Below are 27,036 nucleotides of genomic sequence, written 5' to 3'. Positions count from 1 at the left end.
TACGTCATCATTTAACCCCTTATTCATCAAAACCCCAATCACATATTGAAAGCCAGGCCCTCTTTAACCATAAACCCTGCCTGACCCTTCACTCCTGCCAATACCCCCCAAAACCTGAACGGTCAAACAATGACCAACTTCCCCTGAACCTGTCAATCAAAGAATCAATCCAATACTCATCAAACAATCTACCATAAACAGCACCGGGGCAACCAAAAACCCCGCCAGCACCTGTTCCTAGCGACAATACAAGTCACAAGAAAAAAAACCCTGCACACCTATATCTAAGAAAAAAGCCTTTAAAATTAAAATTATCAATAAAGGGGGGAAAAAATTCTAACGTAACAAAAATTCGGGGGAAGGAAAAACCCAGGAGTATGAATAATAATAATAAATGGGAGGGAGGGAGGGACAAAAACGCTAACAGCCCTCCTAGCCACCAGGTCACCAAACCTAAAATGGTGGCTAGGGGGCGGGGACAGGCAAATTTATAATTGGGCTGGCCAGTCCTACTAGGCCAGCCCAAATCCAGAACATTCTGGCAGCTACGATGAGAAAAACCCCTCGTGACCCTCCCAAACAGCCCGGGGGAGGAGACCTCCCTTCGGTCAGCTCCCTCCCCCAAGCCCCCCTTGGGAGGGAGGGCGAGGGGTGGGAGAAACGTAGACCAGAATTGTTTTGAGTGTGAAAAAGGCCGCTTTATTAGGAAACAGGTGCACATTACAAATATAAAACCTTGGCAACGCCTTACAAAACTATCTCTCACTAAATAAATAATTAACTACAAACCCCGCCCCCCACCCCCTCCCCTAAAATTCTTTGACCCCTCCCCCACCCAACAGTACAGCATTAAAACATTACAACAACATTATAAACATAACATCATCAATAAACATTACGTCATTAATTCAATCATTACGTCATCATTTAACCCCTTATTCATCAAAACCCCAATCACATATTGAAAGCCAGGCCCTCTTTAACCATAAACCCTGCCTGACCCTTCACTCCTGCCAATACCCCCCAAAACCTGAACGGTCAAACAATGACCAACTTCCCCTGAACCTGTCAATCAAAGAATCAATCCAATACTCATCAAACAATCTACCATAAACAGCACCGGGGCAACCAAAAACCCCGCCACCCAGAAAGATAGGAGGGGGAGAGAAACTACACCACCTCCCTTTCTGCCCCCCCCACCGGTAAACGAAAAACAGAACCGAACCAACATTAACGGTGCATAGCTAGCGAACGCGCCAAAACCTCACGTAACTCCAACAAGTATAGGTCCATACCCACTCTGGACAGGTGAACACCATCATCTCTGAAGAATTCCACAGTCTCAAACTTAATTTCCCTATGGGAAATCCTGCTAAAACCAAGACCACGGCAGCAGTGCGAAACCTCTGAGTTTACTTTCTTCCTAGCCCTGTCAACCGCCATGGGGTTGACCGCTCCTCTCCAGATCCTACGCGGTATCAATTCAGTCCAATAGACATGGCACCCATCCCAAAGCTCTTTGATAAGGCCCAAATCCTTCTTAATAGCTCGAAGTAACACTACCCCTTTGGTAGCACAAAGATCGTTTTCCCCCAGATGGATGACCAGAATATCAGGACACAGCCCGCCCACCATATTGTTGTTAAGACAAGGGATTAACTCTCTCCAGAGCATCCCACCTTTCCCCTTCCAAACCACATTGAACATACTAGCGTTAAAACCCAGAAGTTCTCCAAAGTAACTCTGTGCTGCCTGGACTCGGGCCCACTTCACGAAGGAATGCCCAACTATCCAGACCGTCACCACCGGAGAACGAGGCCCAGCAACAGAACCTATAAAAGAAAACAGAGTTAGAGCTCATGGGAAGGAAGATGATGCATGCGCCTCCTCCGCTTGACTTCTCACGTAGCGCTGAAAGCAGTTTGAAGACCAACGCCCCAGCCTCATGATATCCCTTTGAGTCCAACCTCTGTTAAAAGCTTCAGTTGCAGCCCCAATCCGGAAGGAATGTGTCCCATATAAGCTCCCATCTAAACCCAAGTGTTCCAAAGCTTTGCGCAGAACCATGCGTAATTGGTATGCTGTAACCAGGGTGCCATCAATATGCTGAAAGACGAGTGCATCATCACCACCCCCGCACAAAGAACGCCAGCGCCGCGCTAGCAGTAAAGGGCAAGTAATCCTAGGAGCACGCGCTTGTAACCACACACCCTTTCCCTTCTTAGTCTGATCAGTTTTGGAGCTGGCTAACCATATATGCACCCCCTCATCAGAACAGAAAACATCCCGCCAAAATAGGCCACACTTGCATTTCGAACCCAACAACTCCGAAACCCTAAAAGCTCCAAAAAACATGAAGGCCATTAACATGGAAAATAAGCATGACTCAAAGTCATCTGAACAAACCTCAGGGAGAACAGTTATCAATCGAGCCAGGATCTGCCAAGATAAAGGAGCCCTGAGTCTACTGGTGTGCCCCTGTTCTCAGGCCCAACCCTCAAGCATCCTCCTGCCCATCTCCCCTGCCGACGGAGGATAACCCCATAACAACTTGCCCATAAATGCTATCCCTGCTAATTTACCGGCGATAGTCACCTTAGTCAGCCCTTTGTCCATGAGATCCAAAATGAAATTCACTACATCCTCCGAACGACGCCAAACCTCCTCACGCCTACAAGCGCCAGACTCCAGAAATTCCCTCCAGGCCAGAGAATAAGCAGAACGCGTAGACACAGACAAAGAACCTACCACCAGTTGTAAGACCCGCCGTTGCCTACGTGCCACAGATGAATCGGCATCGGGGTCGGTGCTTGGTCTGCCTCCCTCGCCAGTCCACGGAATCTGCCCCACTGTGAACGAGACAGAGCATCCGCAATGTCATTGTCCACCCCAGGAATGTGCAAAGCACGAAAGTGAATGTCGTGTTTCAAACAACCCAGCACATAAACTCTCATGAGCTTCAAGACCTGTTCGTCCCTGGCAGACTGTCGATTAACAATTTGCACCACAGCCATGTTGTCCACACGAAAAAGCACTTTCTTATGTGCCAAGACCTCCCCCCACAGTGTCAAAGCCACCAGCAAAGGAAAAAGCTCTAAAAAGGTAATGCTGCGACCACCATTCAACCACTCATCCGGCCAACGTTCCGCACACCATCTTCCATTCCAATACAGACCAAAACCATCACTGCCAGCTGCATCCGAAAACATTTGCACATCCCATTGAAAGTCAACGTCCCTAAGCAAAGGAACACCATTAAAGGAAGAGAGAAAAAATCTCCACATCCTCAAATCCTCCTTGACTCCAGCAGACAATCGAACCCTATGGTGAGGCAAATGTTGACCAGCAAGAGCCCTGCCTAATCTACGACAAAAAGTCCTTCCTGCTCTCACGACCCTACAAGCAAAGTTGAGATGGCCTAGCAACACCTGAACATCTTTCACCAACACTTTCCGTTTTGCTAACATAGTGTCCAGCAAATCCAGCATCTTCACTTTCTTATCCTCAGGCAAGCGAGCCCGCATTGCCACAGAATCAAGTTCAATCCCCAAAAAGGACAAGACTGTGTCAGGACCTATAGTTTTCTCGGGAGCCAAAGGAACTCCCAGATCCTCCATGAGCCCTTGGAAAGTGTCCAGAGCAGACTTGCACTCCGCGGAGCCCGGGGACCCGACAAAGAAAAAGTCATCCAGGTAGTGCGTTACCAGTGAGTGACCAGACTGATGAGTAAAGTACCATTGTAGAAAAGTACTGAAGCACTCGAAAAGAGAACATGATATAGAGCAACCCATCGGCAAAGCCTTATCCACATACCATTTTCCTGAAAATTGGATACCCAGAAGACACCAGTCTTCCGGATGGACAGGCAGCAGCCGGAAAGCAGACTTTATATCACACTTGGCCATCTCAGCAGCTGCGCCCGCGGTCACAACAAGTGACATGGCCACGTCAACTGATGAATAAGAGACTGAAACAGCATCTGGATCAATAAAATCATTGACCGACGACCCTTCCGGCCATGATAAGTGTTGTATAAGCCTGAATTGTCCCGGATCTTTCTTCGGGACCACTCCAATAGGTGATATTATTAAATTAAGGATCGGCCAATCGTGAAAAGGGCCAGCCATCCTCCCTTCGTGTACTTCCTTATTCAACTTGTCTTGTACTACTGTGCCATGCTCAGATGCAGATTTTAAATTAGCAGACCATCTTCTTTGTCTAGGACCTGTGTAACCTAACTTGAAACCAAATTCAAAACCATCCAACAATGTTTGTTTCCCAGCTGCATTATCATAGTCATGAAGTGCAAGGCGCAACTTTTCCAACTTAACCGGTGTATGAGCCCTTGGACCCAGAACCCCGATTACCTCTGAATCCCCTACCTCCTGCAGAATGTTGGGACGTCCCCGAACCCCCTGCACCTGACTGAGTCCCCTGATGATCCCCTGCTGGCTTGTTCTCCCAGCATCTAGACAAGGGGTGTCGCTTACCACAACCTGAGCACTCATGCCTGAATTTACAGTATTCCCTAGTACAGAAGCCTTTATTAAACTCCCAGCATGTGCCGACTGCAGGCTGTGTGTTTGAGCTACTTCCCACGCCTCCCCTGGTGGGCTTGCCCTGAAAGGGCCGGTATATTATGGGGAGACCACTTGCTGTAAAAATCGTCTTACCCCCCGAAGCCGACCCCATAGTGTGCTGCCATAAATCAGTGTCCAGTTCCCCCCACTTGGCCTCCGGATCCCAAGCCATCCTAGCCCTGAACTCCTCATCATATTGGGACCAAGCAAACCCCCCCCCCCCAGTAAGCTGCGCCTTGCGTATAACATCCATGTATTTAAAAAGGGACACGCTGCGCTCTGGGAATTTCTCACAATACACACTTGCATAAATTAGGAAAGCAGCTGTCCAATTTTCAATGGTTAAGGGAACTCTAGGTCGTTTTGCCAGTTCAAATTCTTCCTCCTTGGACCCTTTCTTGGACCGTACTTCTCGGTGCAGTAACTTAAGGAGTTCCACATATTCACCCTTCCAAATTCTTTCTTTTGTACTCAACATTAAATGTGCACCCAAAGGCTTCGTGACTCCCATATAGGGCATTTTTTTTAATTTTCAATTCTTTGCTGGCCAATGGCTCTTTTGTAACACCTGAGGCCTCTGTACCAGTACTACTTTCAACTTTACCTGCAGTGTCCAGCACCTCATCAGTGCCCACAGCAGTGTCTTTCACATAACGTCCTTTTTCCAACCGCCCCTCACCCACCCCAACAGCCTCAGTCCCACCTGTGCCCACAGACACCATAATTGGTTTGGCCCGTGTAGCTAGCTGCTCACCTGGCAACAAAGAGACCACTCTCGCCGGCCCAGCCTGTGATGCCGATACCACTGTATCTCGTCTTGGAGGCGCCCTGACTGACGGGCCGCGTTCTGGTCTCTCCTTGACTTGCTTTTGCACCACCGGAGCCTGAAAAACACTTCCAACAACATGAGAGGGCACCCCCCTTTCCACGTCCCGCAACTCTCCTTCTTCGGGACTATCTTCATCGTAATCCAGAACCACTGAATCAGGTTCATCTGGAAACACCACACCACGGGTCTTACCTAACCCAACATCAGCCATATTACATTTTAAGTTTTGTGTTGAAATTCCATGAGGGGGAGCAGACTGTACACGCCCGTACCTCCCCTGGCGCTGACTCTGCGGCTCCATAGCCGCCGGTAAGGTAGGACACCTATACCTGCTACTCGATGGGGCCAGCGGGGTCACGCCGGACCCTCGTGTGCTGGCCGCGGCGGGCTCCCTCGGTGGAACAGAGAGGGCCGCGCTAGGCATTCTCCTCGCTTCACCTTGGCGAAAGTGGACTGGACCGCGCCCTGCCAAGTCTGGACCACCGCACCTATTCCTATCCTGAAAAGAAAAAGTTTGGACTGGTGTGCTAGGGTCCCTGAAAACAACCTCTGATATAGACCTTGTTCCCTGCAACTGAGAACCAAGAACCATCCCCTGAAGCCTATCCAAAGAACGCCCTCTAATGCCGCCCCTCAAAGGCACCCCTCTGATCGGAGAGTCGCCTATCACCTCTTCATCATAACTCTCATCCAAGTTAACCCCCCTCACCGCTGAAGAAGAAGCCAGAAAAGGGGGCCCTGCACCCCAAACATGACCCTCACCATCCGTCTGCAAACCACGCTGCGCCAAACCCGCAGAACCAAAATGCTCCCAACCAGGAGAACCATACATGAAAGAGGGGCCTCCCGCACCCCCAGACCAATAAGGAACAGTCTCCCCAATGCCCTGCCCATGCCCACCAGTGACCTGTGTGAAAGCCCTGTCATGTACCGCTTCTCTGTCAGAGAGACCAACACCCCCCACACTCTTTAACACAGGAGGACAGTCCCCTGAAGAATGACCCAAAACTGTCCCTCCAACATTAGCAGCGTAAGAAAACGATCTCTGGCCTACCTGTGACCGACCCCTGCACTCCCACTGACAACGGTCATCCACATCCAACATACCAACAGACCCTGTATCCCCAGGCCTTGAGACATTGAAATCCAAAGGAGCACCAGAATTGGAACCCCCCACTCCCATTTGAGCCCACTCCCCTTCTTCCCTGGAACCCCCCCCCCCCACAGACAAGGCTGCACCCACTGAAGAACCAGGGGTAGAAAACAATAAAGGACTGCCCACATTCCCATCCACCTCCAACTGACCCTCACCCCCATCATGAGAACAAAAGGAATGACCAGCTTGATGCTCAAAAACCCCAGAGCCCTCCACTCCACCTGTTACAAGGTTGCCCGAGACCTTTCTACCTGCAACCTGTTTCCCTGGCACTAAATGACTAGAAGGTAATGATAAAACCTGAGTGCCTGCCTCTAAGAGAAACTGCGATTCAGCAACCACCGTCAAAGAAGGATTCCCACCGGGCTGAACGTATTCCTGGGGTAAACCTTGGAACTCAGTAACTGGCACCGAGCCTCTGCGCGCTCCACGCGCCACAACCACAAGCTCCGGCTCCACCCGGCGCTCCAACAATGGGTCCGAGGCAGAGCGCTTCTTGCTCCCTCCCCGCCCCCCCCCTCCCCCGCCTGCCCGAGACCTTCAAAACTGAAGACAGCTCTTCCCCGGGAACCACACTGCCCGCCCGCATTACCGCCGGCAGAAACAACGCGCTTCCCGCCTCCCCCGCATGCCCCGAGGTAGCACAAGACATCGCCGGAGCTCCCCCCGCTTCAAACGCTACTCGCGTGTGTCCAGCATGGGCTGAACGCATCTCCCTAGCGCACACCGAGGGAGCGCCAGACGCCGCCGGAGCTCCCCCCTCCCCAACCGCCACACGCGCAGCACCAGAAGGGGCCGGTTTCCGTGTACGTGACCGGCCCCTCTCACTCACCTGCCCGGAGCGTCTCTTCTTCGGTGAGGAGCACGCCAACACCGCGGCAGCAACACCCGAGGAGGCCTGGCGCTGGGGGCGCGCCGGCCCCCCTCCCACCAGTAAATCCATGCGCCCTGCTTCGGACAGAAGCCTCATCGCTTCAAGGACTCGATAATCTTCCATTATCACAATGAAACAGCAACAATAAACTCAAATAATACCACCTGAATGCTCTCTAATTAATTACCACAAAAACGCTAACAGCCCTCCTAGCCACCAGGTCACCAAACCTAAAATGGTGGCTAGGGGGCGGGGACAGGCACATTTATAATTGGGCTGGCCAGTCCTACTAGGCCAGCCCAAATCCAGAACATTCTGGCAGCTACGATGAGAAAAACCCCTCGTGACCCTCCCAAACAGCCCGGGGGAGGAGACCTCCCTTCGGTCAGCTCCCTCCCCCAAGCCCCCCTTATCACGAAAACGCTGCCAGTGATAGATCGACGTCTCTTCCAGTGGACACCAGCCCTTGTACACAGCTCTAGAGTTTTGTACTCGGTGGCGAGGATCACACGTAGTCTTCGGGTGTCACCCGCTGCACTATTCCTACACCTGCATGCTACGCTTGGTATTGAAGGGCTGCCCACGACGTGCTATATTTAGATCGCTGACCCTCCACTTGGCTGACCCCTGGCCTGTTCCTACGTCACAGTAATTATTATAGTCTACAATAGATAGCACAGACTGTGATTTGCGGCGTTCAGAACAGCAACCCTGCTGTATTAAGAACTGCATAAAGAGGCATTATTACTCTGTTGTTAATAATGATAATTATCCTATATTACCGACAGAAAGTATTGTCTGTGAATCAATAACGCTGATTCCATAGACACTAGAAGGATGAAAGACAGAGTCAGCCCTCATTAAAATCAAACCTGCGAAATTCAGGTTTTTGGCACTTCACTTGGATTTACACCTCGCTTAATATTAACATGTTTAAGTGGCTGAGATAGCTCAATGGGTTCGGCAGAGATTGTTCTCACTAATTGATACATAACTGCACACAAGATTTAGTATTCCATGATTGCGTGTGGGCCCAGCATACAGTTAATAAACACATGCTACACATAAATCAGTGTAAATAGTATAAATCAGTGCACCATCTAGGTTGATAATTGTATTTGCTCTTCTTCTTCCGGGTCTGGTCTGTGAGGGCCTACGAATTACACTTTTTCAGACACTGCCAGAGCAGCGAGACCCTTGAAGCGACTGTGAGGCTTCGTGAATGCTATATCAGTATCAACGTAAAGGACATAGCATAGAATATCACTTACACAACCCCTCATAGAATATCACTTACACAACCCCTCATAACACAACCCCTCCCACCAGTAAATCCATGCGCCCTGCTTCGGACAGAAGCCTCATCGCTTCAAGGACTCGATAATCTTCCATTATCACAATGAAACAGCAACAATAAACTCAAATAATACCACCTGAATGCTCTCTAATTAATTACCACAAAAACGCTAACAGCCCTCCTAGCCACCAGGTCACCAAACCTAAAATGGTGGCTAGGGGGCGGGGACAGGCAAATTTATAATTGGGCTGGCCAGTCCTACTAGGCCAGCCCAAATCCAGAACATTCTGGCAGCTACGATGAGAAAAACCCCTCGTGACCCTCCCAAACAGCCCGGGGGAGGAGACCTCCCTTCGGTCAGCTCCCTCCCCCAAGCCCCCCTTATCACGAAAACGCTGCCAGTGATAGATCGACGTCTCTTCCAGTGGACACCAGCCCTTGTACACAGCTCTAGAGTTTTGTACTCGGTGGCGAGGATCACACGTAGTCTTCGGGTGTCACCCGCTGCACTATTCCTACACCTGCATGCTACGCTTGGTATTGAAGGGCTGCCCACGACGTGCTATATTTAGATCGCTGACCCTCCACTTGGCTGACCCCTGGCCTGTTCCTACGTCACAGTAATTATTATAGTCTACAATAGATAGCACAGACTGTGATTTGCGGCGTTCAGAACAGCAACCCTGCTGTATTAAGAACTGCATAAAGAGGCATTATTACTCTGTTGTTAATAATGATAATTATCCTATATTACCGACAGAAAGTATTGTCTGTGAATCAATAACGCTGATTCCATAGACACTAGAAGGATGAAAGACAGAGTCAGCCCTCATTAAAATCAAACCTGCGAAATTCAGGTTTTTGGCACTTCACTTGGATTTACACCTCGCTTAATATTAACATGTTTAAGTGGCTGAGATAGCTCAATGGGTTCGGCAGAGATTGTTCTCACTAATTGATACATAACTGCACACAAGATTTAGTATTTCATGATTGTGTGTGGGCCCAGCATACAGTTAATAAACACATGCTACACATAAATCAGTGTAAATAGTATAAATCAGTGCACCATCTAGGTTGATAATTGTATTTGCTCTTCTTCTTCCGGGTCTGGTCTGTGAGGGCCTACGAATTACACTTTTTCAGACACTGCCAGAGCAGCGAGACCCTTGAAGCGACTGTGAGGCTTCGTGAATGCTATATCAGTATCAACGTAAAGGACATAGCATAGAATATCACTTACACAACCACAAATAACGAAACATAATGGCACACAACATGCAACACGTGACAGATAACACAGTAATACAACGCATCAGATGACATCATCCCTACAGTGCTTTTCCCAGGAACAGACCAGGGCGCCTTGGGTCTGAGGCGCACCCCGGCCTGGCGCAGCGGGGCCCCCATGCACGGGTCCACTCACCATTTCACCTGTTTAGCTCCCATGGTCCACGGTGACCTTTCACCTCACCAGGCCTGCCTTCTCGTGGGTCCTGGGGCCACGTGCCCCTCCACACCGGCCATGTTCGCCACAAGTGGGTAAATCCGACGAAGGTGGGGAGGGACCCTTAGCTAACGCAGGGCCCCAAAAGCTGTCCAGACCCGGACGGGGTCTTCTTCTGCCGGCGTCAACCAAATGCGAATGAGCATATCAAAGAGCATCTCATTGAGTAAAAATACTCAAACCTTCTAAATCCTGGTGCATCTGGTTTGCAGACGTTGCACACTCAGATATGAAATGCACACAGCTAAAGATTGTCGCACAATCGCGAAAGATATACATGGAAGTCTTAGCCAGTCCAGGAAAATGCACGCTGATGAAATCACACCACAGAGAAAAAATATGTTATTTCGTTATTCCAAGAAAGATCGTGATATACAAAAAATACACATTGAAAAATCTCCCTTAAAATCCGAATGAAAGCAACCATTAACGTGGACACCCCTCCCTTTTATACGAAAAACATCCGCTGGAGACCTCGCTACCACAGGAAAAATACACGTTGACAGATCCTGAACAAGGATGTTTAACATGTGCGGGTCAAGAGCCGCTCTTCAAGGTGAAACTGAAGCAAAATTCTGGTGCAAGGATAAGGCTGTTTATCATCAGAGGCAGGGACAGATGCCACAATGATAACCCGGAGTCCGGATCTTCTCCAGTGAATAACGTAACAAGAAAGGGAATAGCCCGCTGCCTTTCAGTTAGATAAGGCCAGCAGTTTTTCACAACAGCCCACAAACTTTTTGCCATAGCTGTAAAAACAAGCTACAAACTGAAAATAAAACGCTGCGATGTGGGCACTCGTGTGTCTGTGTGCGTGCGCGTGTGTAAGTGTGTGGGGGGCCGGTATGTGCGTGCGTGCATGCATGGGCGCTTGTGTGTGTGTGTGAGAGAATGCAGCGTGGGGGGCCTGTATGTGCGTGCATGGGCGCTTGTGTGTGTGTCTGAAAGAATGCAGCGAGCGCGTTCGCGTGCACGTGATCGTTTCAAATCGCCTCTAAGGCGATGCGCGCGGCCAGGAATGTCTCCTGGAAAGGAGACACGGCCACAATAAGTTCTCGGCGGAGACGCGCTTCCGCGCGTTCAGCCGAGCCCTAAAAAAAATGAACAGTAACTACGGGTACGCCCTTGCAAACAGCCATGTTTTCAGTGCCTTCCAAAACAGCAAAACGGAAGACTGAGATTTAATTTCACAAGGAAGGGTATTCCATAATTTAGGGGCAATTGAAGAGAAAGCCCTACCGCCCCATTTACTCCTACGGAAGCGAGGTACCACAGCAGGCTCCTTGAGGAGGAGCGTAAGTCTCTGCCCGGTACATAGGGTAGCAGCAGTTTCTTGACACCCCCCGCACCCTTACCGGAGAGTGCACCGTAGGTCAGGCAGAGCGTTTTAAAGATGATCCTCGATTCAATAGGAAGTCAGTGTAAGGCCTTCCTGGCTGCCGTTGCTGACGCTAATCTAGGAGCGTCCAGAACAAATTTGGCTGCCGCATTTTGGGCAGTCTGAAGACGCTGTATCAGGCTCTTATTCATGCCGGTGTACAAGGCGTTACAATAATCAAGTCGCGAAGCGTCAAGTGCTACCACCACTTGCTTCCGCGCCTGAGGAGACAAATAATGTTTTATTTTTCGAAGTATTTTAATAATACCCCAGCAGGTAGCAACTGTTCTGTTCACCTGCAAAGTCATGGAGAGGGCGGGGTCAATCAAAACTCCCAAGTTCCGTGCCGACTCCGTAGGAGTAGGACAGCTCCGAAGGCGGCCACCATTCAGGTGACCAGATGTTATTGTTTGGGCCAAACACCAAGATCTCAGTCTTCTCACCGTTCAACTTTAGTGAATTATAGATCATCCACTGGGACACTGCTTCCATGCAGCTCCTAAAGTTGAACGGTGACGAGTTACCCAAATGGGAGAGGGACACCAAGATCTGTGTGTCATCAGCATAGGAGACTACCTCCATCCCAAAAGATCTAACCAGCCTGGCAAGCGGGGTCACGTAGATGTTGAACAGGGTCGGACTTAATGCCGACCCCTGAGGAACCCCACATTGCACAGCCACGGATGGAGATAGGAACTCTCCCAGCTTAACCCTCTGTTCCCTCTGGTCCAGAAAGGAGGCCAGCAGACTCAAAGCCGGCCCTTCCACCCCTATCTCCCTCAGGCGAGATGTTAAAACCGAAGGGGATAGGGTATCGAAGGCGGCTGTCAAGTCCAAAAGGACCAGGACGGTGGTATGTCCCTGGTCTACCTCCATGCGGATGTTGTTCAGTACGACCGTAAGGGCTGACTCGGTACTATGGTGCCTCCTGAAGCCGTGTTGGGATTGATCTAAGAGACCTGAGGAGTCAAGAAATGCCGCCAGATGTTGATTAAGGTGGGTCTCCAGATCATCCACTGGGACACTGCTTCCATGCAGCTCCTAAAGTTGAACGGTGACGAGTTACCCAAATGGGAGAGGGACACCAAGATCTGTGTGTCATCAGCATAGGAGACTACCTCCATCCCAAAAGATCTAACCAGCCTGGCAAGCGGGGTCATGTAGATGTTGAACAGGGTCGGACTTAATGCCGACCCCTGAGGAACCCCACATTGCACAGGCACGGATGGAGATAGGAACTCTCCCAGCTTAACCCTCTGTTCCCTCTGGTCCAGAAAGGAGGCCAGCAGACTCAAAGCCGCCCCTTCCACCCCTATCTCCCTCAGGCGAGATGTTAAAACCGAAGGGGATAGGGTATCGAAGGCGGCTGTCAAGTCCAAAAGGACCAGGACGGTGGTATGTCCCTGGTCTACCTCCATGCGGATGTTGTTCAGTACGACCGTAAGGGCTGACTCGGTACTATGGTGCCTCCTGAAGCCGTGTTGGGATTGATCTAAGAGACCTGAGGAGTCAAGAAATGCCGCCAGATGTTGATTAAGGTGGGTCTCCAGCATCTTCGCCGGAGCTGGAAGCATAGAGATGGGGCGAAAATTCTTAAGCACCTCGGGATCTAATGTAGGCTTCTTTAGGAGGGGTTTGACCACCGCACTCTTCCATTGAGACGGGAAAATGCCCTCTCTCATAGCCCTATTCATTATGTTCAACAATAAGGGCAGTAAGGAGTCTCTGCACTCCTTCAGGACTTTAAGGGGGCATGGGTCCAATGGGGACTCCGACCTTGTCTTATTTAAAAGCAGGTCAAGCTCCTGATAGGATAGAGGCGGAAATTCGGACAAACTCATAAAGGTGGTAGGGGAAACCTCCTCTGAAGGCGGAAAAGAGGGGACGGGCGGAGGCGGGGTAACGGACCTTTGTAATTCAAGATTCGAATAAATGTCCGCAATCTTCGAGTGGAAGAATCCTGCGATTTTATCACAGAATTCCTGGGAGCTTACTATAGGGTCCGGCATCTGTAACGTGCAGAGCGAGTCAACTATTTTAAAAAGATCCCTGGGGGAGGAAAGAGCCATTGTCAAGTTAGCAAAGTATTCTTGCTTCACTCTAATGACCTCCACCTTGTACTCCTTCAGGAGTTTCTTGTGTTTATCCCTCTCCTTAAAATTCCAACTCGCCCGCCAAAGCCTTTCTTGCCTCCTGCACCCCTGCCTCATGAGCCTAAGAGGCTCCGAAAACCAGGGTGCAGAAGGTTTCTTTCTCGCAGAGTAGCAAGAAGAAAGGGGAGCCAGCACATCTACTGCTGCCCTAATGGCTTTGGACAATTCAGAAGCGGCTAGATTGACATCCTCAAAAAGATCCGCTTTATGATTTTGCATCAGAGGGGCCAACGAGGCGCTCGTAATCTTCCTGAGGCTCCTCCTGGATTTGGTTTGGCTAGGGACACCAGTCTTCGCATGCATCAGGGCGACCCGGAGCTCCAAAGGAACGGCAAGGTGATCGGACCAGACCAAAGGGATGGGATCGTCTATTTTGAGCCTATCGTCATTAGAAAAAAAACGCGTCCAGAATATGACCCGTCTGATGGGTAGGATGTTTGACCAGTTGCAAGAGATCACATGCAGACAGTGAGTCCAGAAGGGCCACGGAATCTTTATATTCAGGATTATCCAAGTGAAAATGTAGGTCACCCAGAACTGTCAGATTGGCAGATCCGAAATAGGGCTCTAGAATGTTAAGAAGAGATTGACTGAAGTCTGTCCTCGGCCCGGGTGGTCTGTACACCAGGATACCCACAAAAGGGGCGGCATAGGGAGATTTTATGAGAAAATAAAGGGCTTGGAAAAGGTCGGAGGGCCTGGAGAGTTGAATGGTATGACAGGTATGGGAGGTCCTATAAAGGATTCCAAGGCCACCTCCTCTACGCCCCACTCTATCCAGTCTAGCTAAAGAGTACCCATCCGGCACAGCCTCTACCAAGTCAGGTCGCGAAGACTCAGTGGCCCAGGTTTCTGAAAGGAAAACCCATGTGGGCTTTCTTGCAGTTAATGTAATGTTAAATGTTACTGTGGTTACTACTATATAATGTCTTCTTCCCAAAGTCAATCACTGGCAAAGATGTAAAACATGTAATAATTCATGAATACGTGCCTTATATAGATTGCAAATTAAAGACCTCATTGAGTTACCTTGCCTGTCAAGGAGCAGAGCGGCAAATGTTCTAGTCTTAAAATGAATACATATGGTTTTACAGTTGACAGATTTACAATTTTATTTTACCTAAGCCTCCCATAGTACCACACATCCTGTTTTATGCTCAATTGATCAATTGAATAATGTCTGGTTTCAAAAGTAGGTGTAAATGTCCTGACGCCCAGTTTTTCAGAAGCTCAACCCTCCAATTACAACTTCAAGAGCTATTTTAAAATTCTTGATAAACTTTCTACTCAACATTACTTAAAAGGACCTCCGTAACTATATTACATAGTTTTTAGCCTTGATTTGTGCCAGAATTAATAAAAACATAACCTCACAGGCTATCTCAGAATCATCGTCCCCATAAAACGTCATCAGTCTGCCATCTTCTGTTATATAAATCCTAATTTTGAACAGCTATTTTTATTTTTCGACACTCTCAACTCTGGGTTTTGTTCACTCCCAGCAGCACACAGTTTAACACCTTTTCAGTTTAGTGGCTGTTTGGTTGCATCAACAATGAAGTAATTGTCGAGGTCCCTTTTTAGGTCTCGCCTGTCGATGCGCATGCGCATCGAGCTTGCGAGACTATTGGGGCTTAAACAGTCTTTAACCAGGTTGCAAGGAATCGTGGCGATTCCTTGCAGTGCCCGTGACTTTTAAGCTCAATGCGCATGTGCATTGAGCTTAAAAGCGCGTGCACATCAGTTCCCTCAGCCGCACTCCAGGCCCCTGCTGTTTTCACACCCTCTCCCCGCTCCGCCCCCTCCCCTGCCCGCCGTGTCGCATTTCTCCTCCCCCCTTCCCTTATCTGCCTTTCCCTCCGTCTTGTTTATTTTTTTACCCGCTCCGCCCCCTCCCCTGCACGCGCTCTCGGCTGCTCTTGTTTACTTCGGATTTTTCTGAATAACCTCTGACAAGAAAATAACGTTATATTTATTCTTACTGCCTCCAATCCGATCTGGTGCTCCTGCCCATTGCTGTCTTTTAGGCTTGTGTTTTGTTTAGCCTGAGCTCACTCGCCGCCGTTACATCTCCCGTCCATTCCTTTTTTTGGTGCTTTTTTTTTTTTTTTTTTTTACTTTCAGCGCACGCGCGCTTGTTTCCGTTCTAAATCGTGCATGGTTAGCTGCTGAAGCTTGCCTCCTTGTTCTGCTATGTCCTGAACTCACAGGCTACACCGTCCACGTCTACTCTCGACGTCTCTATATATTTATTTAATAGAGCGCCCGTAATGCTTGCATGAAAAGAATACCCCTCCCAACTCCCAAACAGCATCGAGCAGCGATCACCGTGGCTCCCCTCCCACCTCATTAAGAGTAACGAGCAGCAATCGCCATGGCCTTATATTTATTTGAGCGCCCATGTTTGCCTGAAAAGAACACCCCTCCCACTTCTCAAACTTCACCTATCATAGATGTCGTGGCAGGTTTCACTTTCTTGGTTTAATCACGTGGCCTTTTATATATTTATTTAACAGAGCGCCCGTAATGCTTGCCTGAAAAGAATACACCTCCCAAAACAGCAGAGATCGCCTTGGCTCCCCTCCCACCTTCCAAACAGCATTGAGCAGCGATCGCCGTGGACTTATATTTATTTATTTAATAGAGCGCCCGTAATGCTTGCATGCAAAACAAGCACTGGCGTTGCCAAGCGCCCGTAATGCTTGCATGAAAAGAATACCCCTCCCAACTCCCAAACAGCATCGAGCAGCGATCACCGTGGCTCCCCTCCCACCTCATTAAGAGTAACGAGCAGCAATCGCCATGGCCTTATATTTATTTGAGCGCCCATGTTTGCCTGAAAAGAACACCCCTCCCACTTCTCAAACTTCACCTATCATAGATGTCGTGGCAGGTTTCACTTTCTTGGTTTAATCACGTGGCCTTTTATATATTTATTTAACAGAGCGCCCGTAATGCTTGCCTGAAAAGAATACACCTCCCAAAACAGCAGCGATCGCCTTGGCTCCCCTCCCACCTTCCAAACAGCATTGAGCAGCGATCGCCGTGGCCTTATATTTATTTATTTAATAGAGCGCCCGTAATGCTTGCATGCAAAACAAGCACTGGCGTTGCCAATAGGTCTCGCAGTAGGAAAGTTAGAGCTATTGGTTTTGTAAATGACAAAGCCCTTTATGTTTTTAAAATGAAAAGAAAAATGAAAGGCATTGTTATTTGCAATTGTAATAGCTCCAACTTTCCTACTGCGAGACCTATTGGCAACGCCAGTGCTTGTTGGTAATTCAGGTTGCACTGTGAATGCAATGTGATGCAGTGCATGAAAACTCATTATATAGTAATGATAGCCTATTTTTGTTTGTAGGAACAAACTTAACTGAAGCCAATAAATTCCAAAACAGTGTGGGAAAAGAGAGATGAGAGAAGTGGATAAAAGTCTCACTAAAAAACCTCGAAAGGGGAGTAATTCCTTTTAGTACTAATGCCCTCACCCACCATAGGTGGGTTTTTTCCTTCACTTTGTTCAGCAGCAGCTTTGTTTATTCTTTGGTCCTGACGAAAGCCTGTATACTTTTATAGATTACAAAGGCTGAAACATGTTGACCTTTCTATACACCTTAGCAGTTTAAATTGATTCTGCTTTGCACTGCTTTTTAACCCTGCCAGTTTGGAAAAGCGGAAAAAGTATCTTTTCATCCACACTAGGTAGTTTTAACTCACTTTCACTCACTTATTGCGCTGCACCCTCACAACACCTCATTGCTCTCATTTGGGATTTTAGCATCCGTAAGACCTGCTGACAATTTACTAAAACATCCCAGTGCTCCTTCCTCACGGTGAGGTGGTTGTAGCCCTCAGTGGGACTAGGTTTTCTCACTGGGAGGAGAAGCCCAATTGATGAAGCATGCTACCTATGGTGGGTGAGGGCATTCGTCCTAAAAGGGATTACTCCCCTCTCAGGGTTTGTTATTGAGACATATATCCACTTCTCTCATCTCTCTTTTCCCACACTGTTTTCAGATTGCCTTAGACCCAAGAAGCATTTAGTGTTATGATTGTAATTTTAGGGGAGTTGCTTTCTTGCAGGTCTCTAAACTCTACCCCTTGGACCCTCCTCCCGAGTTTTTTGTGTTACGGCAATAAATTCCAGCCAGGGGCCAGATCAAAATTACTCAAAAGATATTGAGGTCAAGTCCTTATTTCAGAACTGCAATATTGAAATAACTTGCGTTCGAGTAAATATTTTTAATATGTGTTTTTCTTGATTGAAATGCAGAAATGAAGTGCAGAACTAATACGTTCAATTTAGGTTCACTTTCTTCAGTGACATAAGCTGATGATATTAGAGAATCAAAAATGTTCACAATATTGTGTCTGACCAGAGATAATAAGTTTCTTTGCATTACAAAAGGTGTGGCACAATTCATGCTTTGTGCTCAGTTGTTTTATCTGGTTTTCTAATTTTTCACTCCACTAGGTTCCTCTTCGTCTAGCATAGTTGAAGACCATGCCTTCACTGCAATATTCTCATGTGGGAATATTCAGATATCACATGAATTGCCACAATGTATATAAAAGAACACCAATTATAAATAATAAAATGTCAAAGAATATGGATAATCACATTCACTCTACATTGAGTTGTGCTTATCTAAACATTTTGTACTCTGAGATAGCCCTTTTACAAGGATTGGCACTTTTTAGTGATCCTGAATGCAACTATCAACAGAGAAAGATCCTGTAGATTTCCACAGACTCAAGGTTCCTCTTTTAGCCCTTGCCACAGCTCTCAATCAGAATTCCACATAATTCCAGTTCAAATTAAAAGGATTCACATCAAAGTATAATAAAACAAGAAAGGGCATATTTTGAGGTTAAGTCAAAAATATGTTTTGTCTTGAGAAAGTCAACTGACATATTTGTATTCTAATTCATGTCAAACAAAGATGTAAATGGTTCCTGCTTATCTTCCAAATACTCACCAGAGTATCGAAGCCTTCAGTGATATAATTGTGCAGTAGTACAATATTTCTTAAAGTATTTCAAGACTGAAATATGTATCACCTCTATTGAAGAATTGCAAGTGCGTTTTGTTTACTTGGCAGCTTTGATTACTGGGTTTGATCGTTTTACTTTTATTTATCATGTTTGATTTCAAGATTAGATACTTTCATGCAAAATTATTACTTTCTATTAGACATCTGTATTGGGGTCGTGTGCAACACAATGCAAATTGTACTTAATCTCATGAGTAAATTGAGTGGTAAGATATATTTTGAAGAAGAGAAAACGGTCCAGGTGATTCAGATAGAATCAGCCATTTCTTCGTTGCCATCTCAAAACAGTGGAAAATATTACATACTTCTGACTTTGTTAAGCATTGATTTTGTGGATACGTAATTTTGATCTTTCCAATCACATGTACATGTCATTTTAAACTAAACTTTTGAAACAAAAAAATCGTGGAAGAAACATCTGCTCTTTAATAACTCTAATTCTGTCTTTGTAAAGAGCATTTTATCATGTCATAAGTGTATGTTTCTATGTGGTTGTCATGTGCTTGGCCATGCTTACTGTATGCTTTTCTTTTAGAGAAAAACCTTGCCTTTTCTGCAATCCAGCTCTTTCGCTAAACCTGCCTTCAGCAGCACTAATCCACTGGCTGATTCTCGTCCGTTGAACACTAACCAGGTTGGATGATGATTGATTGTTTTGTGATTGGTTATGGCCCGTGTACCTTTTAGTCAATTGCTAATACTATGCTCGCACCGCTTGCTATTGCATATTTTCACTGAATAGCATTTTGAATGTACTTCTATGGCATTTCTTTTTTCTTTAGTTAGTATTTTCATTTTCTTAAACGCTGCTTGGATAGAGGTGTGCGTTGTGAAGAGTGTGAATAATGCTTATACAAAAATAAGTAGGAAATGCAGTGCTGGATGAAAGAGAATGTAATGAAATAAAGAATTGTGGTTAGAATTTCACATGGCTGTTATTGGTATGCATTTTTTAAGTGTTGGTAGCTTATAACGCACTTTAGAATTGTTGGAACATTATTTATCATGCACATTTTTGATGCATGTTATTCTTTATTGTTACTTTAACTTAATCTAACATTTATTTTGTAATAGTACATTTCTTTTTAGCATAGATAATACATGGCAAGCACACTACGTGCTCTTATTCCTTACAGCTTTGCTTTTTCATATACAACAAGTATTAAACAGACCATTTGATAACTTTTTATTGCTTTTCACTTGTTTGTATTACAAGATTGGACAAGTATTGTGACATATTCCCAGCCATAATTGTCTCCTGGTTTGAAAGACACACTGATTACATTATATGTAGACCCATTTTACAACACAGAAGTGTGATTTCCTATAGTAGAAATCAGGAATGTTTTCAGGTAGGGGACAAAAAGATTGCTTTGATAGTTGCTTGCTTGTACAATTTTCTATTTGCAGGGGGAGAGGTGTGCAGTGGAATTGGCATATGAGGCCATGCAAACCCTCCAATTATGCTTGGTGATGTGTGCAGAAGCCAGATACACTGTGTGCTCATGCACAGGTTAATGTGTAGCACCCATTCGTGGAGCGGCGACATTGCCCTCTGCTCTGTCTATGGTCTTGAGGCTTTCCCTATATTTGCGATGGAGTACTTGTAGCTCCACTAAATGAAAGTGCATGGTGCAAATGCACACATATATATGAAACCGTTTGGGTGGTAGACATTTAACCCCTTCCCCAAGATCTTGTCTGTTTCTGTCATTAAAGAATATGAAAAGGCATGGATGATTCCATAATTTGCATTTGGCTCCTCTCATTCAAATGACCAAATATAATCTTTAAATGAATGTATTTAAAAACATCCACTGCACATTGTTTATTACAAAAGATGCCTTAAAACTGACTAAAGGACCACTTGCAGATATCTGCCGCTGAGATTCTGAATATAGCACCTTTATTGATCGTTTAATCATCTTACTAAAAATAACAAATTCTGGTTTTATTTTTGCATTTGAGTGTTATTTTTATTTAAGCCTTACCTTCCAGTGCAATTTCAGATGCTATATAGTAATATTTTTTATGCATTACTAAATATCTTTGGTTTATTCAGTTAATATTTAAAAGAATGGTGCAAATTTTTAATAATATATTTGTTATGAGATATTTTAGATAACACCTGTTTCTGTTGCTGTAGGATGCACTGAAAACTGGTAGAATTGGCATCCGTTGTTCCCCACATAACCCTTTTTCTCCCATACCATTTAAGGTTCGTGTCCCTGACCACTTTTCATTTTCGGTGTGCTATGTATCTCTCCTGCCAACCATCCAGCGCCTTGCTCTCCCATCCCGTGATGTGAAGTGGTGCTTCATATTTTCTGTTGTTTTGTTGCATGATTGAATGTGAATTTATCGCCGTTGATGGTTTCCTAAGAGAAAGTTGCATTTGTAATAGCAGACATGTATGTGGCTATGTGCTAGCTCTGGTGGCACATGATGCAACCATGCCACAAAATTATGGAAAATTTCAATGATGTTAGCGCTGTGCTATTGTTAGTGCAGAGATTCATATTTTGATTAATAATTTGCAAAAGATTTAAAATTTACAGAATACATATGAATAACTTTTAGAACATTAATCACACACATCCAATAAAAATTTTAAGAGACTAAAGTGAAAAAGTATTCCCTTCGGTGTCCAACCTCACTGCGGGTCACATTCAACTAGATTTCAAATAACATACAGTCTCAAACTCACATTTCATATACACACCCCCACGGTCAAATATAGTTCCACAGGCTTGTTAACTCTATCAAATATTTATAAATATTATTTTCACAAAAGATCAAGACACATCAAATATAATTTAGTCATTCTGTATATAAAGCGCAATACATAAGAAAGATAAAAATGTGTTCCTTAAAACTTTATTAAATACAATACAGTCACATGATCAGTACAACATTCTCATCTATCTCTTACATCAATATTTATCTTTGGCACTGAGCGGGCTTCTTAGTTGGTTCCTGATGGAACCGGAACCATTTAAGAGGGCTGCTCGATGCCAATGATAAATAGTGGTACAGGAGAGATATATTTGTGATCTTGAAGAAGGTGGTTGGAATTTGTTGGATTTCACCGAAATGTGTCGATGCATTTAGGAGGCTAAAGTTGTGGAACATATTGGCACGCTAGATGAGAATTTTATACTAATCATGTGCCTGTATTGATTCGTTGCACAAATTAGCAGATGAATTAATGACAAAGTGTATTGTCTTAGGTGTTCTCTCTTCTTTATTTGTGGTTTGGCTTTTTAATTATGGTGAAGTAGTTTAATAATGTTTTAGGAACATGTTTTTATCATTTTTATCTTTCTTATGAATTGCACTTTAAATATATGAATTAATAGATTTTATTTGATGTGTCTTGATCTTTTGTGAAAAAAACATATATATTAAATATTTGATGCAGTAAACAAGCCAGTTTACTATATTTGACTGTGGGGGTTGTTTGTATGCGATGTGAGTGACTTTGAGACTGTATGTTACTTGAGATTTTGTTCTGTGCGACCCACAGTGAGGTTGGACACCAAAGGGAATACTTTTTCACTTTACAGTTTAATACAGAGCCCTGTATCTTTGGTCTAAGGGGCCCTTCTCAAACTATTCTTTGTCACATTTTTAAGATTATCCAGTATCCGAAGGCTGTTTTCAATATATTTTCCTTCTTTATGATGGTTAAATTAAAATGAAAAGGATAGATAGAAATGTCCATCCAGTATCTGTGATTTGATGAAGCTGAAAAGTATATGAAATAACATGTAGTGAATAATTCTCAACTAACAACCTCACTCCTAGTTAGGTTTCATGTTTTTGCATATGAAACAGATTAACATTTTAAGACACACATTCAGAAATTATGCAGTCCCCCAATACTCCCTGTTATCAAGAAAATATTTAACAGTGTAAAAGATGTTTTAATATTTATCAGAAGGTAATATGTTGTCCGAGAAATTGTCTGCTTAATGTTGCTTGTAAAATACATTTCAATATCTTTAATGTGTTTCTTTTATGGTAGTGAATGGTAATTCTATAGCCCCTCGGTTTGCCACCATACCTGTATAGAATGCCCTATTTCTGTCCACAGGAAAATCTGTTGAATTCACTGCACTTCTAGTGATTCATCCAAACGCTATAGTGCAAATAAGAATGTTTACAGACTTTGAAACTCTAATAATCTCCATGGGTATTTTACACTGACATACTGCTAAAAGTATAATGTTTTGGGCAGCTATTTCTATTTGAACTTTTTTTACATATTTTGGCCGTGCATCTCACCATATACCCTCTTTAATGATTCTTGAGCTCTTCAAATATAAGCTTTAGGCTATTTAATACGTGGGACAAATTTGAGGTATATTTTGTTACATGAATAAATTCATTGAGTTAAAGAAATATAGTATTCACACCTGGAATATATATGTCTGCACTATGGAGTGCCATCTCTGATGAAGTAGGGATGGTGGGGTTACCTTGAATTTTATTTAAGTGTGAACTGCACAAAATGGTCAGCAGCAAAAAACTGTATTTCTGAACATATTACAAAGAGCATTAATGTTATACAAGAAAATGTCAAATTTCTTACTACGATTATCTGTTTGGAAAGTAGTACTCTTCTTACATACACGTTGAAAGTTTCCTCAACTTAATTTGAATAAGGTCTGAAAAGAAACACAGAAACAGTTTCCTCATGAATAAAATGAAATTACTCTGAGAATGAATAAGCAATGGTCTGGAGAAGAACACTGGCTCCTGCTAAAGTTATGACCAGTACGTAAGCGCTTGGCTAGTAATTAGAGATCATTAGATGTCATTAATTTAAAAGAAGGCTTTGCATAGATAGTTTGTTCAACCAGTGTTAAGGGTCACCATGATGATGAGATTCTTTTTTGAGAGCTGCAGTAAAGGAATTCAACAATTTTAAGATGCTGTTTAACACCGGACTGGCTGAAGGAAAATGCCCCTCTTGAATATTCCTTGGCTTACAGTCTGCATAACTTTCAATATTTAAAGCATGTTATATTTCCTATTACATTTCTAAAATATGCAACTTTGCAAAAAAAGATTGCAAACCGAGGCCGATTGCAACATTGATCTAAAATACACATATCAACAATCTTCTAAATCATTTTTTAGAAAATGTTTCTTAGGAAATAACGGGTTCCTGCAATTAAGCAGGGGGTTATTCTTCTGCCACTGCTGAATCCCGTGAAGTGAAAACTAAACCATTCTCTTTGCTTGGTTTGAATTTTGGGATTATTTGTTGATCATAGAATAAAGAGAGTAGATGGACACAACCCTCTTGAACACATAGGGCCCCATTACGATGGCCGCCTGCCACCGTAACGGTAAACGGGACCGACCGCCAGAGATGCGGTGGTCCCTCTAGGCCCATTAGGATGCGACCGTCACCCTGGCGGTTGCATCCCGCATATTTTACATTGGGGCAGGCGATGCTGTAAACTGTAAGAAGCACCCGTCGCAATGTGAAATATGCATGTTGTGCATTGGCATGCACAACGTGACAGGCACCACGCCGTGCCTGCCACCTTGTGTATGCCAAGTGCAGCCCCCTACACACCTCCCCTGGCCCGTAAAGGGCCCCCAAAGTATTTTCGGCTGGCCTGTCCATGGCAGCATCGCCGCCATGGAAAAGCCTTTCAAATTGCACATGATAATATGGATGGGGGTGCCTGCAAGGCACCGCCACAATATTGTCTGCCTTTTCCGCCCAGCCGGCATTCCGACCGGCGGAAAAGCGTCAGACGGTATTTCCGTCTGCCGCGGTGCCCCTCGCCATACTAATATGGCAGGGAGTGACACTGGAACATTTGGGGGGCAGATCACCACCGTCGGGCCAGCGCTGGAGATCCGCCAGAGATCCTAATAGGTCCCTTAGTGTGGAGGAATATGGACGTTAAAGGGTATGATCTTTTCACTATAATTTGCATTGTTTCTTGCAAGCTGTAGTGTTTCATAGGACAATGATACATGTGGAAAAACCTGAAAACACTCCGTTCCAAGCTATAAGGGCAAGAGAGAGGAATTATAAGGAGGAAATGTTAGGTTCTCCCTAGGGCCACTTGTCAACAAATAAAAAATACTTCTCCATCTGCCCACACCCATGCCCATTTGGGTTTTCCCTGTGACTATCATTCTTGAAAGGATGTCAAGCCCTCAACCACCTATTATGGCTGCTTAGCCAGGTAAAGTACCAAACCAGCATCAACTGAAGCTTTATTATTTGCAGGGGAACACCTATCAATGGTGTGGACATTGGTCATTGTATGTTAAGTTGTTCCTAGAGATCTGTTCAAATCCCTACTTCTCCGTCCTCAACTGATGGTATGAAGGGTATGTTTAGTACTACCTACTCTGCACTACTAGACATGCAAAAATCGCAAATTTACATAGTGTGACAGTAGGTTAATAAGCATTATTCAGCTCCCGTCTCCTTCCGTCTTAAGTCCGAAACTAAAAGGCCATTATTTTGAAAAAATATCATAATTTAAAACATCATGTTAGTGAGAGCATTTTTTTAAAGCGACTTCAGCTACATTTGTCTGGTTGTATTTGAAGTAAGCCTCTTTGTCATCATAGTCTTTGGCCCAAGAATCCTTGGGCAAGGAAAGCTAGGAAAAAAGCATGTCCTAGGCTCCCTGTTAAAGCTGCAAATACAACCATTTATTTACTGAGCAAGTTGATGGAACAGCAACGCTGTCAAATGTTCTAGGTCTGCAAAATTCATATTGAATAATCCTGGAAGTCTATATTTATTTCTCTTTTCTGTTGTACTCTGTAACCAGAAGAGGGCATACAAATATTTCTCCGATCTTGGGTAATCAGAAATGTAGTTAAATTATAGAACTAACATGAGGAATGATTGGACGGTATCACAAGAGATGGCCATCAAATACGTTGAGAGACCAGGCACTAACCTCTGGTCAATTCAGTACATCCTTTTGTTTTGTTATCTAGTGGGATTGTTTCAGCATAGCCTGCTGAGTCCATATATTATCTGCAATCTGGAAAGAGAAGTGATGTTACAATTTGAATAGCAGCCATAGTTACACCTGTCTGTACATCAAAGGGACTTGAATATGCTTAATAAGATATGCTTTTTGGATGATGCGTCAGACAAAGAAATTCAATATTACTTGATGCAGTCTGCTGCACAATGCTGATCAGCTGAAGGTAAACTTAATCAGATAAAATTGCCTTATAGTAGTTATAGACGCATATTTCTGTGAGATCATGGACAGTATCATGAATCTGGTGCTCCAGTTTTAAGTCATATGAAATCCTCTAGGACAATGGCTTTAACTAAGAAAGAGTGGCAATTTACGCAGGGCATTAGTTATATTAGTGGGTGATATTTATATTTGATTTTGCCTTATGTCTTTCTTTTATGTCAGGCATTGTTAATAGAAGAGGTTTCAGGAAGCAAAACACTTACTTTTAGTGTGGCATAGGAGGAGTCATCTACAATGGTGTTTTCAAAAGAATGTTTTTCTCAATTCTGTGCCCCTAAATAGCATCACATTGGACACTTAATTCCATATCTGTTGCCAGGGTAGCCTTTGTAAATGATGATCCTTAAGGAAAGATTAACCTTTTCCTGCACACTGGAATGTTTTCTGCTAACTGTAGAATGCATCCTGTCACGTATGCAACATAATGTTTTACATTGTAGCGAGGACTGCCATAGACCTGGGTTTCCGATTTTTGTATGGGTTTTAAAGCACACATTTGCTGTTTCTCAAAGTGACATTTTGATAACTGAGTCATCCTATACACAGTCTCAGTCCTTTCTGCACTGCTAATAAATAGGTATGTGTAGGGGTGGACGGCACAGGGCTTGAACCTTGCTTTCTTACAATATTTTACACCAGCTTAGAACAAAATGTGTGTCCCTGTTAGGGCCTCCATCATTTGTAGCAACATCTAAAGGATTTATTATAGGAAACTTCAAGTATTTGGTATGCAAATATAGATTTGCAGTCTCAAAAATAGCTGTTTGTATAACATGCTCATCGCCTACAAGCCTGTTCATATAGTAAAATTAGTAGAAATGCGCAAGTGTGTAATATTTTGAAATGTGGTATTCTAACTGAGCGCCACACCAGTTATTTGAAATGTTTGATTAGCTAAGTAATACATTTCACAGTGAAAATGCATTTCATACTGTACTGTCAGCTT

The 27,036-nt window shown here is 44.7% G+C and overlaps 1 protein-coding gene across 7 annotated transcripts in view; it reads left to right on the top strand.

Annotated features, from left to right (window-relative positions):
* The window catches only part of MPDZ (multiple PDZ domain crumbs cell polarity complex component), an 832,961-nt gene that overhangs the window by 515,851 nt on the left and 290,074 nt on the right, over nucleotides 1-27,036 (top strand). For 3 of the 7 annotated variants that reach the window (XM_078675897.1, XM_078675894.1, XM_078675893.1), the window contains one exon: nucleotides 19,364-19,462. The exons of 3 other annotated variants lie outside the window; for them this stretch is intronic. In XM_078675897.1, coding sequence (XP_078532023.1) covers nucleotides 19,364-19,462 — 99 coding nt within the window. Of the gene's footprint in view, nucleotides 1-19,363; nucleotides 19,463-20,974; nucleotides 21,047-27,036 lie in introns of all 7 variants that reach the window. One more of the 7 variants, XM_078675892.1, reaches the window with a different exon arrangement.

Source organism: Lissotriton helveticus, chromosome 2_1 (assembly GCF_964261635.1).
Source record: "Lissotriton helveticus chromosome 2_1, aLisHel1.1, whole genome shotgun sequence".
Lineage (NCBI taxonomy): Eukaryota > Metazoa > Chordata > Amphibia > Caudata > Salamandridae > Lissotriton > Lissotriton helveticus.
The sequence above is the reverse complement of the archived record's forward strand: the minus strand, read 5'-3'. Positions and strand labels throughout refer to the sequence as shown.